Source organism: Mobula birostris, chromosome 2 (genome assembly GCF_030028105.1).
Source record: "Mobula birostris isolate sMobBir1 chromosome 2, sMobBir1.hap1, whole genome shotgun sequence".
Taxonomy (NCBI): Eukaryota; Metazoa; Chordata; class Chondrichthyes; order Myliobatiformes; family Myliobatidae; genus Mobula; species Mobula birostris.
In genome coordinates this window covers 11,366,273-11,387,908 of record NC_092371.1, presented here as the reverse complement: position 1 = coordinate 11,387,908, position 21,636 = coordinate 11,366,273, and the positions used below count along the sequence as shown (strand labels likewise).

The following is a 21,636-nucleotide window of genomic DNA, read 5'->3' as shown; positions in this document are numbered from 1 at the left end:
GCGTGCCCAGTAGGAGGAGATTTGCCCAAATACCCGTTTTAATGTGGACGGAGGTATTTTCAAAAATGCCTGGTGTGGACTCCTATCGTTTTTATGCGAAACCGGTGTTTTCAAAATTATCCGGTCTAGTGTGGACGTAGCCTGAATCACACATCCCAAACCACAAATTCTCCACTCTGCCTCTCACTAAATCCAAATACTTCTCTGTATCCAAATTAATGTTAATTGACTTCTTTTTCCCCAATCCTTGCAGTTTATTGGCTAAGAACTTGAGATTTGTGAACTCATGCATCCAAGCCATTATACAATGCAAAATAGCAGAGTCGGAAGATGCAACAGGAAGATCAATTAAGAGTGAATGCTCTCTTAATTAAGAAACCCCCTGGCCCTACAAAAGTCTTAAATAAGTAAGGTGCAAAGCACTAGCTGTAAAATCTATTCAATTCCTGTTGCTGTCTGTGTGTTCTCCCTGTGACTGTGTGGGTTTCCTTCATGTTCTCCAGTTTCTCCTGCATTCCAAATATGTGCAGGTTAGGGTTGGTAAATTGTGGGCATGCTGTGTTGGTGCTGGAAGCATGGCAGCACTTGTGGGCTGCCCCCAGCACATCCTCAATACAAACGACCTATGTCACTGTATGTTCGATGTACATGTGACAAATAAAGTTAGTCTCTTTGAAACTTCTTTGGTAGCCATGTGTTCAATTGCCTGGGAACTCCTACCCTTATCATCTCTTTCCCTTTTATTTCTGCTATCACTCTTCGTTCCTGGTTTTGAGCCCCATTCAGACACTTGCTCAAGTAAAGCTAACAACACAAGGCTATGGTACACATTATGACTTTCCTCCATAACTTTGTCTGAGCAGCCTTCCCTTCTGATTTGCCGCAGGATCCTGCTCCAGCATGTCTTTGAATCCTCCCACCAGCAACGATGCATGTCTGAGCATTGTGCACAGCCTGATGTGCCATCGGCAGGGCGGGGAGAACGAGAGCTTTGCGAAGCGCGCCATTGAGAGTTTGGTGAAGAAGCTGAAGGAGAAGAAAGATGAACTGGACTCGCTGATTACAGCCATCACAACTAACGGAGCACATCCTAGCAAATGTGTCACAATCCAGAGAACCCTGGATGGCCGGCTGCAGGTAAGTGCCAATCTGACCCATCGCTTTTACGACTGCAGCATTCAGTTCTTGTTTTATCATGTTGATTTTTGTCGGGGAGCGTAATCACTCTTCAAGGCAGGCATTTTACAGTGAGGCAAATTTGCATTTGACACCACTGTAGTGGCAGAATCTCAAATAACGATGAGTTAAGATACAGGAAGGATGTAGAGAGCCTAGTGACATGGTGTTGTAACAACTACCTCAATGTTAGTGAAACGAAAGAGCTGGTCATTGACTTATGGAAGGGAGTGTGGTGCATACACTCCTGTTTACATCAACAGCGTTGAAGTTGAAGGGTCGAGGGCTTCAGGTTTCTCGGAACTTACATCACTAATAGCCTTTCCTGGTCAAGCCACATAGACACCACGATCAAGAAAGTGCACCATAGCCTCTACTTCCTCAGTAGGCTAAATGAAAAGTTATATCTCCTTTGACCAATTTTTATTGAAGCACCTATCCGGATACATCACAGCTTGGTCTGGCAACTGCTGTGCAGAGAGATGTGGGCACAGCTCAACATAATCGGAAGCCACCTACCCCAGGCATTCTCTCTTCTGCTCCTCCCATCGGACAGAAAATACAAAAGCCCAAAAGCATACACCACCAGGCTCAAGCTTCTTTTCTTTCTTTTTCAATCTTTTTATTAAGTTTCAAGATTAATAAATTAACAATAATAGTAATGATACATAGAGATTGGGATTACAATAATAATGCTCCTTCCACCATGCTTCAAGGTTCGAATGAGGTGTTGGTGTGCTGTCCCCTTTTTCTTCCAAACATAGCGGTGTGCATTTCTGTCAAAAAAGTTCAACTTCTGTCTCATCTATACACAGAATATTGTTCCAGAAGTGTTGTGGAACATTCACTGGTCATTTGCAAATTTGAGACGTGCAGCAAAGTTATTTTTGGAGAGCAGTGGTTTTCTGTTTTGTCCTTCCATGAACTGCATTCTTATTCAGTGTTTTTCTTATAGTGGGCACATGATCAGAGACTTTAGCAAGTTCTAGCGATTTCTGCAGATGTTTTCCTGTTACGCTTGGGTTCTTTTTCATCTCCTTCAGCATTGGACATTGTGCTCTTGGCATAATCTTTACAGGATGACCACTCCTAGGGAGAGTAGCAACTGTACTGAGTTTCCTCCATTTGTAGACAGTTTCTCTTACTGTGGACTGATGAACATTCAGGTCTTTAGAAATGCTTTTGTTGTCTTTTCCAGTTTCCTGCAACTCTACAATTCTTCTAAGGTCCTCTGAAAGTTGTTTAGATCAAGGCACGGTGCACATAAACAGATCTTTTTTGGGAAGAGCAGGCTCTGTCAGTAACCTGACTTTGTGTGTCTTTTTTATTGGGCAGAACACCTTTATAACCCACACCTTCAATCTCATCTCATTGATTCGAACACCTGACTCCAAATAGTTTTTGTAGAAGGCATTACCCCAGAGGTTCACATACTTTTTTGAACCTAGACTGTGATTGTTTAAATGGTGTACTCTGTATTGACAAGAAGTAGTGCAATTGTTTGTTTGTTATTATCAAGCTTCTATCCCACTGTGTCATTAGTATCGACCTCGCAGTTTACCATATTATGGCCTTGTACTTCATTGTCTGTTTGCACTTCCTCTGAAACTGCAACAGTTTATTCCACATTCTCTTACTGTTTTCCTTTCCACTGCCTCAATGCATTGACGTAATGAAATGGATGGCATACAAAACCAAGATTTTCACTGTACCTTGTTACATATGACAATGTATGTTTCCACGTTCAATACATATGACAAATAAAGCTAATCTTTAATCTTTAGTTGGTTTGAAATATCCTCAAACCACATGCTGTAGAGAGAAAGAATTTAAACCCCCCCCCCCCCCCCCCCCGATTTCATAACATCCTTCACTTACCTGGTGGCTGGATAGAATGCCTTTGTACTTCTCCTTCCACACCTTTACTAAGTTGTAAGCCACATGGGACACACTTGATTTCTGGTGACCAGTCTGTTGGTATACCCTTCGGAAAAGCTTATAAGAAGTCTATGACCATCTGGAATAGAGGTGCCAGAAAAAGCTGCAGAGGGTTGTAAACTCAGCCAGCTCCATCACAGGCACAACCCTGCCCACCATCAAAAACTGCGGTCTGATCTTCATCCAGGTCACAATAATGGACAAACACAGTCTGCCTAAGCTGATAACACAAACGGTTGTACTTTTCATGTCTTTATTAAACACATTTTTACAGTCCAGGCTGGAAAAAGTGTGCTCACAGTCCAGGCTGGAAGAAGTAATTGAACCCGTATTTAATAACTGGTAGAACCTCCTTTACCAGCAATAGCCTCCACCAAACATTTCCTGTAGCTGCTGATCAGACTTGTGCAATGGCTAGGAGAAATTTTAGACCATTCCTCCGTACAAAACTGTTTCAGTTCATCAATATTTCTGGGATACCTTGCATGAACAGCCCTCTTCGGGTTATGCCACAGCATCTCAGTTGGGTTAAAGGTCTGGACTTTGACTTGACCATTCCAAAACACAAATTTTCTTCTTTTTAAACCATTCAGTTGTTGATTTACTCTTGTGTTTACGATCGTTGTCTTGTTGCTTCTATTAAGCTTCAGGTGATGGATTGCTACCCTGGCATTCTCCTGTAAAATGTCTTGATACAATTTTGAATTCATTGTCCCCTCAACGATTGCAAGCTATACATACGGTGAGCAGGCAAAGCAGCCCCAAACTATGATGCTCCTTCCACTATACTTCACAGTTGGGATGAAGTTTTGGTGTTGGTGTGCAGTGCCCCTTTTCCTCCAAATATAGCAGTGCTCATTTCTGCCAAAAGGTTGAACTCTAGAAAGTTGTGCTCTTGTTGTGATCTTTGCAGGATGCCCACTCCTACAGAGAGTAGCAACAGTACTGAGTTTCCTCCATTTGGAGACAACTTCTCTTACTGTGGACTGATGAACATTCAGGGTTTTAGAAATTCTTCTGTAGCCTTTTCCAGCTTCATGCATCTCTACAATTGTAAGGTCCTGTGAAAGTTGTTTTGATCGATGCAAGGTGCACATAAGACGAATCTTTCTTGAGAAGAGCAGACTCTGTCAGTAACATCACTTTGAGTGGCTGTTTGTTTATCAGGCAGGACCCCTCTACAACCCACACCTCCAATCTCATCTCATTGATTGCAGCACCTAACTACAAATAGCTTTTGGAGAAGGCATTACCCCAGAGGCTCACACACATTTTTGAACCTAGACTGTGATTGCTTAAATGGTGTACTCAGTATTGACGAGAAGTCGATTGTGTGTTATTAGATTAGGCAGGTTGTAATTATTGTGACTTAGATGAAGATCAGACCACATTTTATGAGTAATTGATGCAGAAAACCAGGTAATTGCAAAAGATTCACAAACCTTTTCTTGCAACTGTATATCTTTTTGAAATGTATCATATTTTTAATGTGTTGCACTGTACTGCAAAACAAATCTTACAACACGTCAGTGATATCAAACCTGATTTGGTTCTGATTCTGAAATCTATTTAATTCTAACTCTTTGAACCATTTCTTTGGCACAAACTGTTGCCTGTCCAGATGAAAGCTACTCAACATCAGAGACGTGACTGTCTATGCTGCACAATAGCATGGCTCTGGTTTCGCAGATAGTTTACTCTGCTTGTATCACCTGTGAGCCTGCTTTGCCATTTAGTGCAAGCTCTTCACCTGGGGTTCCTTAAGCATAACTCCCTTAGAGGGAAAGAGCCAATCAATGTTGATATTTTTAAACTAGCAGCATCATACAACCTATCACTTCTGACAGGTGAGAGCTGCGCCTGACAAACAGCCAATGTGCGCCAGAAGATAAACTGTGCAAATGGAAATAATACTGAGAACGTGAGTTGTAAAGTGTCCTTGAAATTGAGTCTGTAGGTTGTAGAGTTAGTGAAGGCTTCTTTCAGTACCTCCTGCCTGATGGTAACAGCGAGAAGAGAGCATAGCCTGGGTGGTGGGGGGAAGAACGGGTGTTTTTTGATGATGGATGCTGCTTTCTTGTGGCAGTGCTCCACATATGTGCTCAATGGTGAGGAGGGCTTTGCTTGTGATGGACTGGGACATATTCACCACTTTCAGTAGGCAGAGTAGGTAGCCTATTTTTCCCACACTGCAGAAGTTAAATATTAGGGGGCATAGCTTTAAGGTTCAAAGGAAAGTTTAAATGATATTTACAAGGTGGGTGCCTGGACTGCCCAGCCAGAAGAAATGGTGGAAGCAATGTAACAGCAACATTGAAGATGCACATGAATTTTTTTTTAATGTTGCATGCGGAGTTTCTCCAGTTAGCGGACGATTTCCCTCCACGCCTCTGACATAGTGGGGAACCGCGTACGAGGCAAGTTACAGCAGTAGTTTGCCATTGCCTTCTGCCTGGATATCACCAGCTCGTAACCCAGCACGGGTGGAAAGCGTGCAGGGGAGCCGGCTGGATTCGAACTCGGGACCTTTCGTACCGAAGTCCGGCACTGATCCCACATGAATATGCAGTTCAAAGTTCAAAGTAAGTTTATTATGAAAGTACATATACAGTTGCAAGAAAAGGTTTGTGAACCCTTTGCAATTACCTGGTTTGCAGCCTTAATTACTCATAACATGTGGTCTGATTTTTTTTTCCAAGTCATGGTAATAGACAAACACAATCTGCCTAAACTAATAACACACAAACAATTGTGCTTTTCATGTCTTTATTGAATACATTGTTTAATCATTCACAATCAAGGCTGGAAAAAGTATGTGAATCCTTGTGTTTAATAACTGGTAGAACCTCCTTTAGCAGCAAAAACCTCCATCAAACGTTTCCTGTAGCTACTGATCAGACTTGCACATGGCGAGGAGGATTCTTAGACTATTCCTCCATAAAAAACTGTTTCAGTTCATCAATATTTCTGGGATACCTTGCATGAACAGCCTGCTTCAGATTATGCCACAATATCTCAATTGAGTTAAGCTCTGGACTCTGAGTTGGCCATTCCAAAGCACACATTTTCTACTTTTTCAAGCATTCAGTTGTTGATTTACTCTTGTGTTTTAGATCATTATCTTGTTGCATCATCCAACTTCTATTAAGTTTCAGGTTACGGACCGCTACCCTGACATTCTCCTGTAAAATGTCTTGATTCAACTTTGAATTTATTGTTCCCTCAACGATTGCAAGCTGTCCAGGCCCTGAGGCAGCAAAGCAGCCCCAAACCATGATGCTCCTTCCACTGTGCTTCAAAGTTGGAATGAGGTGTTGGTGCGCTGTCCCTTTTTCTTCTAAACATAGCAGTGTGCATTTCTGTCAAAAAAAGTTCAACTTCTGTCTCATCTATACACAGAATATTGTTCCAGAAGTGTTGTGGAACATCCAGTGGTCATTTGCAAATTTGAGACGTGCAGCAAAGTTATTTTTGGAGAGCAGTGGTTTTCTGTTTTGTCCTTCCATGAACTGCATTCTTATTCAGTGTTTTTCTTATTGTGGGCACATGATCAGAGACTTTAGCAAGTTCTAGAGATTTCTGCAGATGTTTTCCTGTTACGCTTGGGTTCTTTTTCATCTCCTTCAGCATTGCACATTGTGCATCTTTACAGGATGACCACTCCTAGGGAGAGTAGCAACTGTACTGAGTTTCCTCCATTTGTAGACAGTTTCTCTCACTGTGGACTGATGAACATTCAGGTCTTTAGAAATGCTTTTGTTGTCTTTTCCAGTTTCCTGCAACTCTACAATTCTTCTAAGTTCCTGTAAAAGTCATTTAGATCAAGGCATGGTACACATGAACAGATCTTTCTTGGGAAGAGCAGGCTCTGTCAGTAACCTGACTTTGTGTGTCTTTTTTATTGGGCAGAACACCTTTATAACCCACACCTTCAATCTCATCTCATTGATTCGAACACCTGACTCCAAATAATTTTTGTAGAAGGCATTACCCCAGAGGTTCACATAGTTTTTTGAACCTAGACTGTGATTGTTTAAATGGTGTACTCTGTATTGACAAGAAGTAGTGCAATTGTTTGTTTGTTACTAGTTTAGGCAGATTGTTCTTGTATATTATTGTGATTTAGATCAGACCACATTTTATGAGTAAATATTTCAGAAAAACAGGTAATTGCAAAGGGTATACAAACTTTTTCTTACAACTGTATGTCACCATATACGACCCCGAGAATTGCTTTCTTGCGGACATTCACAGTAAACCCAAATAAACACAATAGAATAAAAAACCAATTTCCCCCGGGATCAATAAAGTATGACTATGACTAAAAACTACACCCAACAGGATATACAAATATCCAGTGTTGGAAGGACAAACTGCAAAGCTCAGTGAGATCCACCGAGATGCAGCACAGAGCGTCATAGGAAGTCATTCCTGCCTGTGGCCATCAAACTTTACAACTCCTCCCTTGGAGGGTCAGACATCCTGAGCCAATAGGCTGGTCCTGGACTTATTTCATAATTTACTGGTATAATTTACATATTACTATTTAACTATTTATGGTTCTATTACTACTTATTATTTATGGAGCAACTGTAACAAAGTATGACTATGATTAATAAAGTATGACTATGACTAAATACAAAAAGGAAAAACAGAAACAAAATAATAATATTGAATAAATAAATAAACAATAAATATGGAGAACATGAGGTAAATAGTCCTTGAAATTAAGTTCATAGATTGTTCAGTGATGGGATGAGTGAAGTTGAGGGAATCGGTCCTGACTTGTGTGGAGTTTGCTCATTCTTCGTGTGACCACACAGATTTTGTCCTTCTTCCCAAAGATGTGCAGGTTGGTGTGTTAATTGGCCACTAGATTGTCCCATATTGTGTGGGCCAGTAGTAGAATCTGGGGGAGTTGATTAGAATACAGGATGAATAAAATAAAATTAATGTGAATTGGTGTAAATGTATGCTTGCATGGACTTGATGGGCTGAAAGCCATAGTTCTCTTGTATCGTTCTGTGGCTCTAAAAAATCTGGTATTGGCCCAATGGACAGAATAAAATTTCTCTGTGCCAAACCATACAAGTATTCAAAGATATCTTCAATATTTTAAACATCATCTCCCTGGGGTGGAAGACTGGTTTTTGCTGGAGCCTGTTTTACTACGCACTTGTCGCTTAATGGATTTTGAGGCAAAGCAGTAGCATCAACAACAGCTTGTATTTAATCTCTCTTTGTGTGCCTCTGCCAGTTTTTTTTTTCCCTATTCAATATTACTCCTGTTTAGCACCCATGAGATGTTTTTGCTATATTAAAGGCACTGTTGAACGTGTTCCAGTGTGCTAGTGTTTCTGCTGAGATCTGGCTGCAGAGTTTCTCTGCTCTTATTAGAAAAGCTGTCTGGTGGACGTGGAACTGAGTTTGGACTGGCAAATGCTGTTTGTGTTTACCAGGCATCATGGTAGCGTAGCGATTAGCAAGTCGCTATTACGTCTGGTGGCGCTGGAGTTCTGAGTTGAGGTTTCCTCCCACAGTCCAAAGGCGTACAGGTTAGTAGGTTAATTGGTCATTGTAACTTGTCCTGTACCTTTCAATCGTCTCTGCGCTGAACTGAGGCTACGGCCTGCAACTAGTGGGCTCCTGGATTGGCTGCAGTGATTACATGCTTCGTGGCTGTGGACTCACTATTGTGAACAACACGCACAAAATGCTGGAGGAACTCAGCAGGCTAGGTGGCGTCCATAGGGGTAAAAAAACACAGTCGACATTTCAGGCTGAGACCCTTCGCCCAAAATGTCGACTGTACTTTTTCCCATAGATGCTGGAATTTTGTGTGTGTTGCTTGGACTTCCAGTATCTGCAGATTTTCTGTTGTTTGTCACTTCTGTGAACTTCAGTTCTGAATATTATTTGCTCGCTTTTCTTATTTGTACGATTTGGGTTTTATCCACGCATTGGGTATTTGATTGTCTCTTTTTATTGGGTTTCTTTGCTTCGTGGCCGCCTGTAAGGAGACGAATCTCAGGGTTGTATATAGTATACGAACTTTGATAAAAATGCACTTTGAGCTTTGATTAGGCTAGGTTGACAGGGCAACGTGGTTCGCCTGTTCTGTGCTGTATCAATAAGTAAATAAAATCCTGATGCTGCGTTATCATCCAGCTAAAGAAAATGGTTTATTCTACCAGTGTGGCTAATTTGCAGACATTTTCTTGTCTGCCTGTGTCGGGGTGGGGGAGTTGCACTTCACTGATTAATTTTTTGTCTTAATTTGAACTACTCTGACCTTGTGTTGGAAGATTGATGTAGCTGTGCATGGATCACTCCACTCCCCCTTCCCCCAACTTTGTGTGCTAGGGTGGATGTATACGCTGGGTTACACTGTCCTTGAGCTGGCATCCAGCTGAGAGGGCAAGACTGTGTTTTGTCTGCAGCAGTGCGGTGTCCAGTTCTTCGGGCAACAGATGATGGAACACAAAGCCCTTTCAAAAGGAAGCACAAATCTAGTGGGATTAAAGAGAATTTCAGGTTCACTGACCCTGCTCAAAGTAAAAGCTGTAAAACTGTAGCCTTGGCAAAGCGTCCCGCTCATTTCCACCGTCCCAGTGCCTTAGGCTGTGCACTGTTTATCTTGTGCACATGACAGCAGTATAATCCATTCTGAATGCACAAGAAACTGCTTCGGTCAGCGGGTGAGTCAATGGATCTTCCAGTTCAGTAAATTCATCGGCACATAGAGCCTCATCCTGGGGCAAAATGCATTGCCCCCTCTGTAACCTTGGGCGCCACGGTAACATAGTGGTTAGCGTGACGCTGTCACATTTTGGGGCAGCAGAGTTCAATTCTGGCGCCGCCTGTAAGCAGATTGTACGTTCTCCCACATGAACCACATAGGATTCCTCCGGGTGCTCTGGTTTCCTCCCAAAGTCAATGATGAACTGATTAATAGGTCAATTGGTCAATGTAAATTGTCCTCTGGGTTAGTGTTAAATGGGTGGGTTGCTGGGAAGTGTGGCTCATTGGGCCAGAAGGGCCTGTTCCACACTGTATCTCTAAATAAATAAATGTGGACTTGGGTCACTCTTCCTCTTGCCAAGAGCCACTTTATTATTTCCTTTCAGAGATACCTTATGTTCAGATACTCCAGCACCTAACGTCACTTTATGTACACACAATCAGTCTATGTATATAAGCTATTCTTTTGTATATTCTATAATATAATTTTAGTGATTTAATTTTAATTATTATATAATGTATATTATTTTTGCTCGAGGTCTGTGACCAGCAGTGTTCCACAGGGATTGATGCTGGGTCCACTTTTCACATGATATGCGAGACTTGGACAGAAATGTTAAGTGGGTTGGTTCATATGTTTGTAGACACAAAAAGTCATTGAACTGTACACGTTTATACTGCTAAGTGAAACAACATTCCTCCAAACCAAGAGAAACAACACAGTTGTCCGCCTGCACTGCACATTCTCTGTAGGTTACACTTTGATCAGAATCAGCTTTGCTATCACTGATGTATGTTGGGAATTGTTTTGTTTTTCAGCAGCAGTACATACAATACATAATTTAAAACTATAGATTACAATAAGAAATATATAAAATTAAGTAGTGCAAATAGAGTGAAAAAAATAGTGAGGTAGTATACATAGGTTCATTGTCCATTCAGAAATTTGATGGCGGAGGGAAAGAAGCTGTTCTTGAAACACTGAGTGTGTGTCTTCAGGCTTCTGTACCTCCTGCTGATGGTAGCAACGAGCAGAGGGCATATCCTGGGTGATGAAGGTCCTTAATATTGGATGTTGCCAATTGATGGAGTTGTGGACAGTGAAGAGGGTTGTCAAAGGATTCAGGGAAGATATAGTTCTATATAGATCTGTATCAATTACTTGTACATTGTGTTTTCTAGGATTACTTCATATTTATATTAATTTTTTATGGTGCATCAAAGTTCGTATTTATAATCAAAATATCTATACCAAATGCAACCTTGAGATTCACCTTTTTGCAGGCACTCACAATAGAATTCACTAAAATTCTAGAGGACCACTACATATCCAATTTGCAAAAGAGCACAAATCACACAAATAGTGGGAAAAAAAAGTAAAGGATCTGAACTGCAGAGTTCCTGAAAGTGAGCCCACAGCTGCGGAGCCTGTACAGGGCTGAGACGATGAGACCAGTGAAGTCTGTGGGAGAGCTCCAATGGCTGCAGTGTAACAACCGCTTATGTGACCCAAGACTCCTGATCTCCAGCCTGACGATAATACTGAGTAAAGAGAGAGACAGGTCAAACGCAGGCAGATGGTGCTGAGTACCTGGTTTGTTTTCTGCTTTCATCTTCTACACTTGTAATCTTGCCTGAAGCTTTAATCGCTGCAGGGTAATGGAGCCGATCACGTTTGTCGTCTGCTACCCGGCCTTGACGCTGCACCTACCTCCAGTGATGGCCGCCCCAGTTATACTTGCACTCTTGAGAGTCTAGTTCACTGAATCCCCCAGGAGATTGCAAAAGTGCCAGATCATTTAGTTGGATCCAATCATTTTGTTCTTCTTTACACACATATACTGAAGAATGACAATATACATTCTTGACTTTGAATCTCGTGTGTGCACATACGCACATATGTTAGCATCCTTATAGTGGATGGGAAAAATGGGTCTATCAATCAATCAATCGCAAAAAGACAGAATGTATGGTGATATCCAAAAAGAAGGAGAATCCTATCTGCAGACTGAAAATAAACGGAGAAGACATAAAACAAGTACAGAACCTTTGCTCGCAAACACGAGGAAATCTGCAGATGCTGGAATTTCAAGCAACACACATAAAAATTGCTGGTGAACGCAGCAGGCCAGGCAGCATCTCTAGGAAGAGGTACAGTCGACGTTTCGGGCCTAGACCCTTCATCAGGACTAACTGAAAGAAGAGATAGTAAGAGATTTGAGAGGAGGAGGGGGAGATCGCAAATGATAGGAGAAGGCATGAGGGGGAGGGATGGAGCCAAGAGCTGGAAAGTTGATTGGCAAAAGGGATATGAGAGGATCATGGGACGGCCTAAGGAGAAAGAAAGGGGGAGGGGGGAAGCCCAGAGGATGGGCAAGGAGTATAGTGAGAGGGACAGAGGGAGAAAAAGGAGAGAGAGAAAAAAAATGAATACTAAAAGATAAATAACGGGTGGGGTACGAGGGAGAGGTGGGGCATTAATGGAAATTAGAGAAGTCAGTGTTCATGCCATCAGGTTGGAGGCTACCCAGACGGAATATAAGGTGTTGTTCCTCCAACCTGAGTGTGGCTTCATCTTTACAGTAGAGGAGGCCGTGGATGGACATATCAGAATGGGAATGGGACGTGGAATTAAAATGTGTGATCACTGGGAGATCCTGCTTTTTCTGGTGGACAGAGCGTAGGTGTTCAGCGAAATGGCCTCCCAGTCTGCGTCGGGTCTCGCCAATACATAGAAGGCCACATCGGGAGCACCGGATGCAGTATATCACCCCAGCCGACTCACAGGTGAAGTGTTGCCTCACCTGGAAGGACTGTCTGTGGCCCTGAATGGTGGCGAGGGAAGAAGCGTAAGGGCATGTGTAGCACTTGTTCCACTTACAAGGATAAGTGCCGGGAGGGAGATCAGTGGGAAGAGATGGAGGGGGGGGAACGAATGGACAAGGGAGTTGCGTAGGGAGTGATCCCTGCGGAAAGTGGGGGGGGGGGTGAGGGAAATATCTGCTTAGTGGTGAGATCCCGTTGGAGGTGGCGGAAGTTACAGAGAATAATATGTTGGACCCGGAGGCTGGTGGAGTGGTAGGTGAGGGCAAGGGGAACCCTATTCCTAGTGGGGTGGCAGTAGTCTTCACCACCATTCAGGGCCCCAGACAGTCCTTCCAGGTGAGGCAACACTTCACCTGTGAGTCGGCTGGGGTGATACCACAGGCTGGGAGACCAGTTCGCTGAACACCTACGCTCTGTCTGCCAGAGAAAGCAGGATCTCCCAGTGGCCACACATTTTAATTCCATGTCCGATTCCCATTCCGATATGTCTATTCATGGCCTCCTCTACTGTCAAGATGAAGCCACACTCAGGTTGGAGGAACAACACCTTATATTCCGTCTGGGTAGCCTCCAACCTGATGGCTTGAACATTGACTTCTTTAACTTCCGTTAATGCCCCACCTCCCCTTTGTACCCCATCCGATATTTATTTATCTTTTATTATATATTTTTTTCTCTCTCCTTTTTCTCGATCTGTCCCTCTCACTATACTCCTTGCCCATCCTCTGAGCTTCCCCCCTCTCCCCTCCCCCTTTCTTTCTCCCTAGGCCTCCTGTCCGTTCAGTTGTTGGGGAAGAAATGTGATCTAAGTGACTTTGACCATGGAACGATTGTTGGTGCTAGAAGGGGTGGTTTGAGTATCTCAGAAACTGCTGATCTGGGATTTTCATGCACAACAGTCTCAAGAGTTTACAGAGAATGGTGTGGAAAAACAAAAAAAAAAAATCCAGTGAGTGGCAGTTCCTTTGGAAAAACCACCTTTTTAATAAGAGAGGTCAGAGGAGAATGGCCAGGCTGGTTCAAGGTTGTCACCGGTAACTTAAATAATCACTTGTTACAACAGTGGTGTGCAGAAAGTATCTCTGAAGACACAATACTTAGAACGTTGTAGTGGAAGACCATGAGCATTCAGTGGCCATTTTATTAGGTACAGGAAATAATAAAGTGGCCACTGACTGTGGTGTTGGCATAATGGTACCTTAGAAACTTTAGAGAGCTTGGTCTGATTAGATGTGGAGTTTGATGCATTATTTGCTGGCCTGTCTCTCGCCTCCAGCCCCAACACCCTGATCATCTGGCCTGGCACTTAAACTGGCCAAACATCGGCTCGTTCTTGGCTCTTGGAACTGGAAAATGCTGTTTGATATGCTCTTGAGCCGCGATTTGGCCATACCCAACCTTTCCAATCTGGTTGGGCGCTTAAATTGGCCAAACATTGGCTTGTTCCTGGCTCTCAAGCTTGGCCGTGCTGCTTCACCTCTGCCTTGCCTCAGATGTGCTCCATCCACTCCAGCAATGGCCAGACATTGGCTGGTTCCATGCTCTTGGGTCCTGGCCCTGCCACCTCAAATGGGCCTGTATGCACCACGCCATAACCGTCCTGCTCCTCTGAGACTTCAGTTCACACCGCAAAAAAGCCAGGTCGTACAGCCGTTTCAAAAACGCATCTCTGAAAGGGAAGTTACAAGCTATTGATTGCAGAGATCGTTTTCCAGAAGTGTCATTAGCAGAGTAGTTAGCAGTTTTGTTTGCTGCCATTAAAGCCTGATTTATACTTCTGCGTCAACGCGTCGCTGTAAGTACTGCATCGCCGTAAACCCTATGCAAAGCTGATGCTGAACTCTACGTGAGAGCCTGCGTTGCTGTGACGCACACCTCTCCCAAAATGGAACCGCGCGTCGCGGCAACGCAGACCATAAGAACTGTGATTGGTCCTCTTAGTAGCATCACATTTCCTCCTACGCTACAATAGCTTCCCATTGGGCGACTGAAGGGCAGGGAAGGAACTCTGGCTGCAATGCTTTCCATAAAGCTTTACGGACCTCCAAAATTATGGAGGACACATTTCGCTTTTATGAAAAAAGACGCTCGCTTCTTGCTTACCCCGAGGAAGACTACCATGACCATGAAGCTTTGCGCGGGCAGGTGAGTGTGCATGCGTGACGTGCACGAATTGCAGAGCGATGCAGACACACCAACGCACAAGTATAAATGCTCATAACGCGCGTAAGTCACTTGTGTAGGTTACGGCGTCGAACTAACGCAGAAGTATAAATCAGGCTTAGGGTGTCGCTGTGTTTCACCAGCATTCTGTTCATTAACAGATGCAGTGCACTTGGTCAACAGCAGGTTTCAACAACCTAGAGAGAAATTCCGCAGCCTCTTTCCCCTCCTCCCAATTGTTTCTGTTGTTTCTCAGGTTACTAGGTGGCAGGAGGGTTGTAAGTATGCATTTTATTGCCTTTATGAACCAGGTTTCATGGACTATCTGGTAATCCCTCCTAAAGACGAGATTCTGCAGATACTGGAAATCCAGAGCAGTACCCACCAAAAGCTGGAGGAACTCAGCAGATCCTTTTGAATGCTATCGTCATCCCAGGAGTGAAAGGGTAAACGTATAAGGAGCACTTGATGGCTTTGGGCCTGTAGTTACTGGAGTTTAGAAGAACGAGGGGGATCTTATTGAACTCTGTCAAATGTTGAAAGGCCTGGGTAGAGTGGTCACTGAGAGGATTGTCCTATAGTGGGGGAGTATAGGATCATGAACCGAAGGGCCTATACCAGAATATAGAAATTACTAAACCTTTCTCTGAAAGTCTTACCTCTGTACTGAGCCATTCTAAAAGGTTCAACTGCAAGTGAAGCATTTACTCCGCCGTAACTCAAAGCAGAGTGCAGATGCATTGTAAGATAACTGAGCAATTCACCTTTAGTTAAAGTACTGTGCCTATAGAAAGTATTCACTCCCTCACCCCCCAGAAGTTTTTTCATGTTTTATTGTTTTACAGCATTGAATCGCAGTGGATTTAATTTGTTTTTTTTGACACTGATCAACAGAAAAAAACTCTTTTACATCAAAGTGAAAATGGGTCTCCACAAAGTGATCTAAATTAATTACAAATCTAAAACACAAAATAATTGATTGCATAAGTACCACCCCTCCCCTTTAATATGATGCACCATGACTGATGCAGCCCATTGGTTTTAGAAGTCACATAATTAGTTAAATGGAGATAACCTATGTGCAATCAAGGTGTTTCTATTGACTGTAGTAAAAATACACCTGTAGCCTGAAGTCCATCTGCTGGTGAGTCAGTATCCTGGCAAAAACTACAGGAAGACAAAAGAACACCCCAAGCAACTTTGTGAAAAAGTTATTGAAAAGCACAGGTTCAGAGATGGGTACAAGAAAATTTCCAAGTCACTGGATGTCCCTTGGAGTACAGTTAAGTCAATCATCAAGAAATGGAAAGAATGTGGCTGAGCTGTAAATCTGCCTACAGCAGGCTGTCCTCAAAAACTGAGTGGCCGTGCAAGAAAGGGAGGCCACCAAGAGACCCATGACAACTATGGAGGAGTTACAAGCTTCAGTGGCTGAGATGGGAGAGACTGCACATACAACAACTGTTACCTGGGTGCTTCACCAGTCACAGCGTTATGGGAGGGTGGCAAAGAGAAAGCCACTGTTGGAAAAAATCTCACACAAAATCCCAGCTAAGGTTGCCAGAAGGCATGTGGGAGGCTCTGAAGTCAGCTGAAAGAAGGCTCTATGGTCTGATGAAACTAAAATTGAGCTTTCTGGCCATCAGACTAAATGCTACGTTTGGTGTAAGCCAAACACCGTACAACATCAAAAACACACCATCTCTACTTGAAGCATGGTGGTGGCTGTATCATGCTGTGGGGATGCTTCACTGCAGCAGGCCCTGGAAGGCTTGTGGAGGTAGAGGGTAAAATGAATGCAGCAAAATACAGGGAAATCCTGAGGGAAACCTGATGCAGTCTGCAAGATAACTGCAACATGGGAGATAATTCGTCTTCCAGCAAGACAATGACCCCAAGCATAAAGCCAAAGCTGTACAGGAATGGCTTTAAAAACAATAAAGCTAATGTCCTGGAGTGGCCAAGTCAGAGTTCAGACCTCAATCCAATTGAGAATTTGTGGCTGGACATGCAAAGGGCTGTTCACTCACGATCCCCATGCAATCTGACAGAGCTTGAGCAGTTCTATGAAGAAGAATGGGGAAAAACTGCAGTGTCCAGTTGTGCAAAGCTGGTAGAGACCTATCCACACAGACTCAAGGCTGTAATTGCTGCCAAAGGTGCATCTGCTAAATACTGACATATCTAATTAATTTAGGTCACTTAGTAGAAATCTGTTTTCACTTTGACACTAAAGAGTCTTTTTCTGTTGATCAGTGTCAAAAAAGCCAAATTAAATCCACTGTGATTCAATGTTGTAAAACAATAAACCATGAAAACTTCTGGGGGGGGGGCGGTGAATACGCTTTATAGGCACTGTACAAATGAATTTCTCAGAGCTGGACAATAGAGAGCAAGGGTGATAGTATACGGCATAGAAGCATAACGCTATTACAGTGCCAACGATCAGGGTTCAATTCCTGCGGCTGTCCGTAAGGAGTTTGTATGGTCTCCCCTTGACCACATGGCTTTCTTCCCATATTCAAATAGTCATAGTCATACTTTATTGATCCCAGGGGGAAATAAATAATAAATAGTCATAGAATCATAAATAGTTAAATAGTAATATGTGAATTATGCCAGTAAATTCTGAAATAAGTCCAGGACCAGCCTATTGGCACAGGGTGTCTGACCCTCCAAGGGAGGAGTTGTAAAGTTTGATGGCCACAGGCAGGAATGACTTCCTATGACGCTCAGTGCTGCATCTCGGTGGAATGAGTCTCTGGCTGAATGTACTCCTGTGCCCATCCAGTACATTATGTAGTGGATGGGAGACATTGACCAAGGTGGCATGCAACTTAGACAGCATCCTCTTTTCAGACACCACCGTGAGAGAGTACAAGTTGTAACTTGTGGGCTGCCCCCATCACATCGTGCACTGCGTTGGTCATTGACACAAACAGCGCATTTCACTGAGTGTTTCCATAAGACAAATGTACAAAATGTTACTCAATTACAAAAGACGTCCAAATCCCCCAATCCGTAAGACAAAGCAGGGTCAGGTCATTTGGCCCATTATGTCTGCACCATCATGGCTGGTTTATTATCTCTCTCAACCCCATTTTTCTGGCTCCTCCCATAACCTTTGACACCCTTCCTTATCACGAATATATCAACCTCTGCTTTAAATGTACCTAATGACGTCCTCCACAGCCATCTTTGGCACTGAATTCCACAGATTCATCAGCCTCTGTTTTGATGTACAGGTGACAAATAAGGCTAATCTCTACCTTTAAAAAGGTGTTGGTTGGTGAGGAGGAGAGAGGAAAATGGGAATGGAAGGGGGCAGGGGAGCTGACTTTGTGGTCAGTGGGAAACTGAGCTCTGGGTAAGGAGAGATTGGATGTACAGAAGACAGGATTTGAACAGGAATTGCAGGAGAGCTAGGCAGATAACCTTTAAAGTTTGGGCACTACGATCAGCCCACCTCCTTGCTATTATGATGTGTGTAAATCTATTGTAAAGATGCGCTGTGTGTCTCCAGGAAGAGATAGGATCTCACCAGAGTCAACTCAGGAAGTGGATCTTTGTTTGTATGTGTTCTGTATGAGCCTGATAAAATATCCTAATAAGATTAAGTCTGTGTACAGCGGGAGCAGTGTGGGTGCCTGTGTGGGGGTTTAGTGCCCTTGATTCAATGCGCTGATGGGTCGGAGCCGGTGTGCATTGCACAGTGGCGCCAGAGCAGTCGGCGTGACTCGATAAGTTTTGACATTTCACCACAATGGAATAAACAAGAACCCCTGAGCAGGGTCACTCGGGTCAGCGAAGATGAAGAGAAGGGTGTCGCATTTCTGAGTGGAGACTGGCTAAAGGAATGTTTGTGGGGCCCTTAACTTTCATGTCATTAACGTGCTCAAGTAATCATCTGGGATCTTTTTCTTCTACCTATCACTGGTTTAACTCCTGCCATGCCAACTTGCCCTCTGTTACTGAGTTTCACAGTTTGCTATTATGGATACCTGGAAGCTTTTCAGAGAGGAGTGGGGGGGACAGGGGGGCAGTCCTGATGAAGGGTCTCGGCCGGAAACGTCGACTGTACCTCTTTCTAGAGATGCTGCCTGGCCTGCTGCGTTCACCAGCAACTTTGATGTGGGTTGGGGGAAGGTTAGCTTTATTTGTCACACGTGCATTGAAACAGACAGTGAAGTGTGTCGTTTGTCTCAATTCAGATCAGCGAGGATTGTGCTGGGAGTAACCCACAAGTGCCAGCGCTGTTGTACAGTGCCCACGATTCATTAACCCTAACCGTATATCTATTTAGCAGTACAGCTCGGAACACGCCTTTCAGCCCATCGAGCCACAACACGGAGCAACCAACTTACAGCTGCAAGTAAAGGTTTGAGAACCTTTTGCAATTACCCTGTTTTATGCACTAATTACTCATAAAATGTGGTCCGATCTTCATCTGTCAAAACAATAGACAAACACAGCTGCCTAACATACAAACATTTTTACTTCTGGTCAGTACTGAGTATACCATTTAAACAATCACAGTCCAGGTTCAAAAAAGTACGTGAGCCTCTGGGATAAACAGGAATTCTGCAGATGCTGGAAATTCAAGCAACACACATCAAAGTTGCTGGTGAACGCAGCAGGCCAGGCAGCATCTCTAGGAAGAGGTACAGTCGACGTTTCAGGCCGAGACCCTTCGTCAGGACTAATTGAAGGAAGAGTTAGTAAGAGATTTGATATGCAGAAATGAGTTTGGTGGGGCAGGAGCAAGCTGAGACAATAGGTTTGCCAGGACAGGCAGGTTTGTGGATCTTGGGTAGGAGGTAGAAACGGGAAGTGCGAGAATGCAGAAACGAGTTCCTCCCACTTTCAAATCTCTTACTAACTCTTCCTTCAGTTAGTCCTGACGAAGGGTCTCGGCCTGAAACGTCGACTGTACCTCTTCCTAGAAGTGCTGCCTGGCCTGCTGCGTTCACCAGCAACTTTGATGTGTGTTGCTTGAGCCTCTGGGGTAATGCCTTCTACGAAAGTTATTTGGAGTCAGGTTTTCCAATCAATGAGATGAGATTGGAGGTGTGGATTTTAGAGGTGCCCTGCCCGATTTAAATAAAAAGGATACACAAAGTCAGATTACTGACAGTCTGTTCTTCTCAAGAAAGATCTGTTTATGTGCACTATGCCCCGATCAGAACAAGTTTCAGAGGACTGTATGAAGCTGGAAAAGGCTACAAAAGCAGTGTTCATCAGTCCACAGTAAGAGAAATTTTCTCCAAATGGAAGAAACTGAGTACTGTTGTTACTCTCCATAGGAGTGAGCATCAGGAGCACAATGTGCAATGCTGAATGAGGTGAAAAAGATCCCAAGAGTAACAGCAAGAAACCTGCAGAAATCTCTAGAATTTGCTAAAGTCTCTGTTCATCTGTCCGCTGTAAGAAAAACACTGAATAAGAATGGTGTTCATGGAAGGACACCACAGAGGAAACAACTGCTCTCTTTTAAAAAAAAACATTGATGCATGTCTCAAGTTTGCAAAAGATAACCTGGATGTTCCACAACCCTTCTGGGACAATGTTCTGTGGACAGGTGAGACAAAAGTAGAACTTTTTTGGCAGAAGTACGCACTACTATGTTTGGCACTGTACACCAACACCAAAACCTCATCCCAGCTGTGAAGCATAGTGGAAGGAGCATCATGGTTTAGGGCTGCTTTGCTGCCTTAGGGTCTTTTTGTTGGGTGAGGGAGGGGTTGGGTGTTTGTGGCTGTTTTTTTTGCGAGGGAGAGGTTGGGGGAGTTTGATGTTTTAGCTGCCGTGTCTGGGTGGGCGATCTGTTAGTTATTGTGCGAGGGAGAGGTTGGGAGATTTGGAGTTTGCAAGTTTTGTTTTGGTTTCTTTTCCATGTGTGGGGGAGGGGCGCAACAACTTCCATGGTTTTTTCTGTATTTTGTGGCTGTCTGGCAAAGACTGATCTCAGAGTTGTATTGTGTGTGCATACTTTGATAATAAAATGAACATTTGAAGCTTTGGTATATTGATGAACTGAAGCAGTTTTGTATGGAAGAATGGTCTAAAATTCCTCCTGCCATTGTGCAAGTCTGACCAGCAGCTACAGGAAACATTTGGTGGAGGTTATAGATGCTAAAGGAGTTTCTACTAGTTAATAAACACAAGGGTTCACATACTTTTTCCAGCCTGGACTGTGAATGATTAAAGAATGTGTTCCGTATAGACATGAAAAGTACAAGTGTTTGTGTTATTAGTTTAGGCAGATTGTGTTTGTCTATTATTGTGACTTAGATGAAGATCAGACCACATTTTGAGTAAATAATGCTGAAAACCAGATCATTGCAAAGGATTCGCAAACCTTTTCTTGCAACTATCTATGCCTGCATATGCTACCTTGAGATTCATTTATTTTTTAAATTTTTATTTAGAGATACAGCATGTTAACAGGTTCTTACAGGGCCCACGCTGCCGAATTATACCTATGTGAATAATTAACCTACTAACCTGTACGTCTTTGGAATATGAGAGAAAACTGGAGCAACCGGTGGAAACCCATGCCGTTTTGAGAACATACCAACTCTTTACAGACAGCAGTGGGAATCGAACCAATGACACTGGTTCTGTAAATCATGCTAACTGCTGCACTACCGTGCCAACGCAGTAATACAAACAAGTGTGAGGTGTTGCACTTTGGAGAATAAACAAGGATAGAAATTACGCAGTAAGGCACTGAGGAGTGTGTGAGAACAGAGGGATTGGGAACAGGGATTTTCTTGCAAGCATTTACTGCAG

General features: G+C 43.3%; 1 protein-coding gene across 2 annotated transcripts in view; it reads left to right on the top strand.

Moving 5' to 3' along the window:
* smad10a (SMAD family member 10a) overlaps positions 1-21,636 on the top strand; it is a 105,900-nt gene that overhangs the window by 31,376 nt on the left and 52,888 nt on the right. For both annotated transcript variants that reach the window (XM_072282914.1, XM_072282906.1), the window contains exon 2: positions 887-1,137. In XM_072282914.1, coding sequence (XP_072139015.1) covers positions 901-1,137 — 237 coding nt within the window. In that variant the 5' untranslated portion in view covers positions 887-900. The remainder of the gene's footprint in view (positions 1-886; positions 1,138-21,636) is intronic.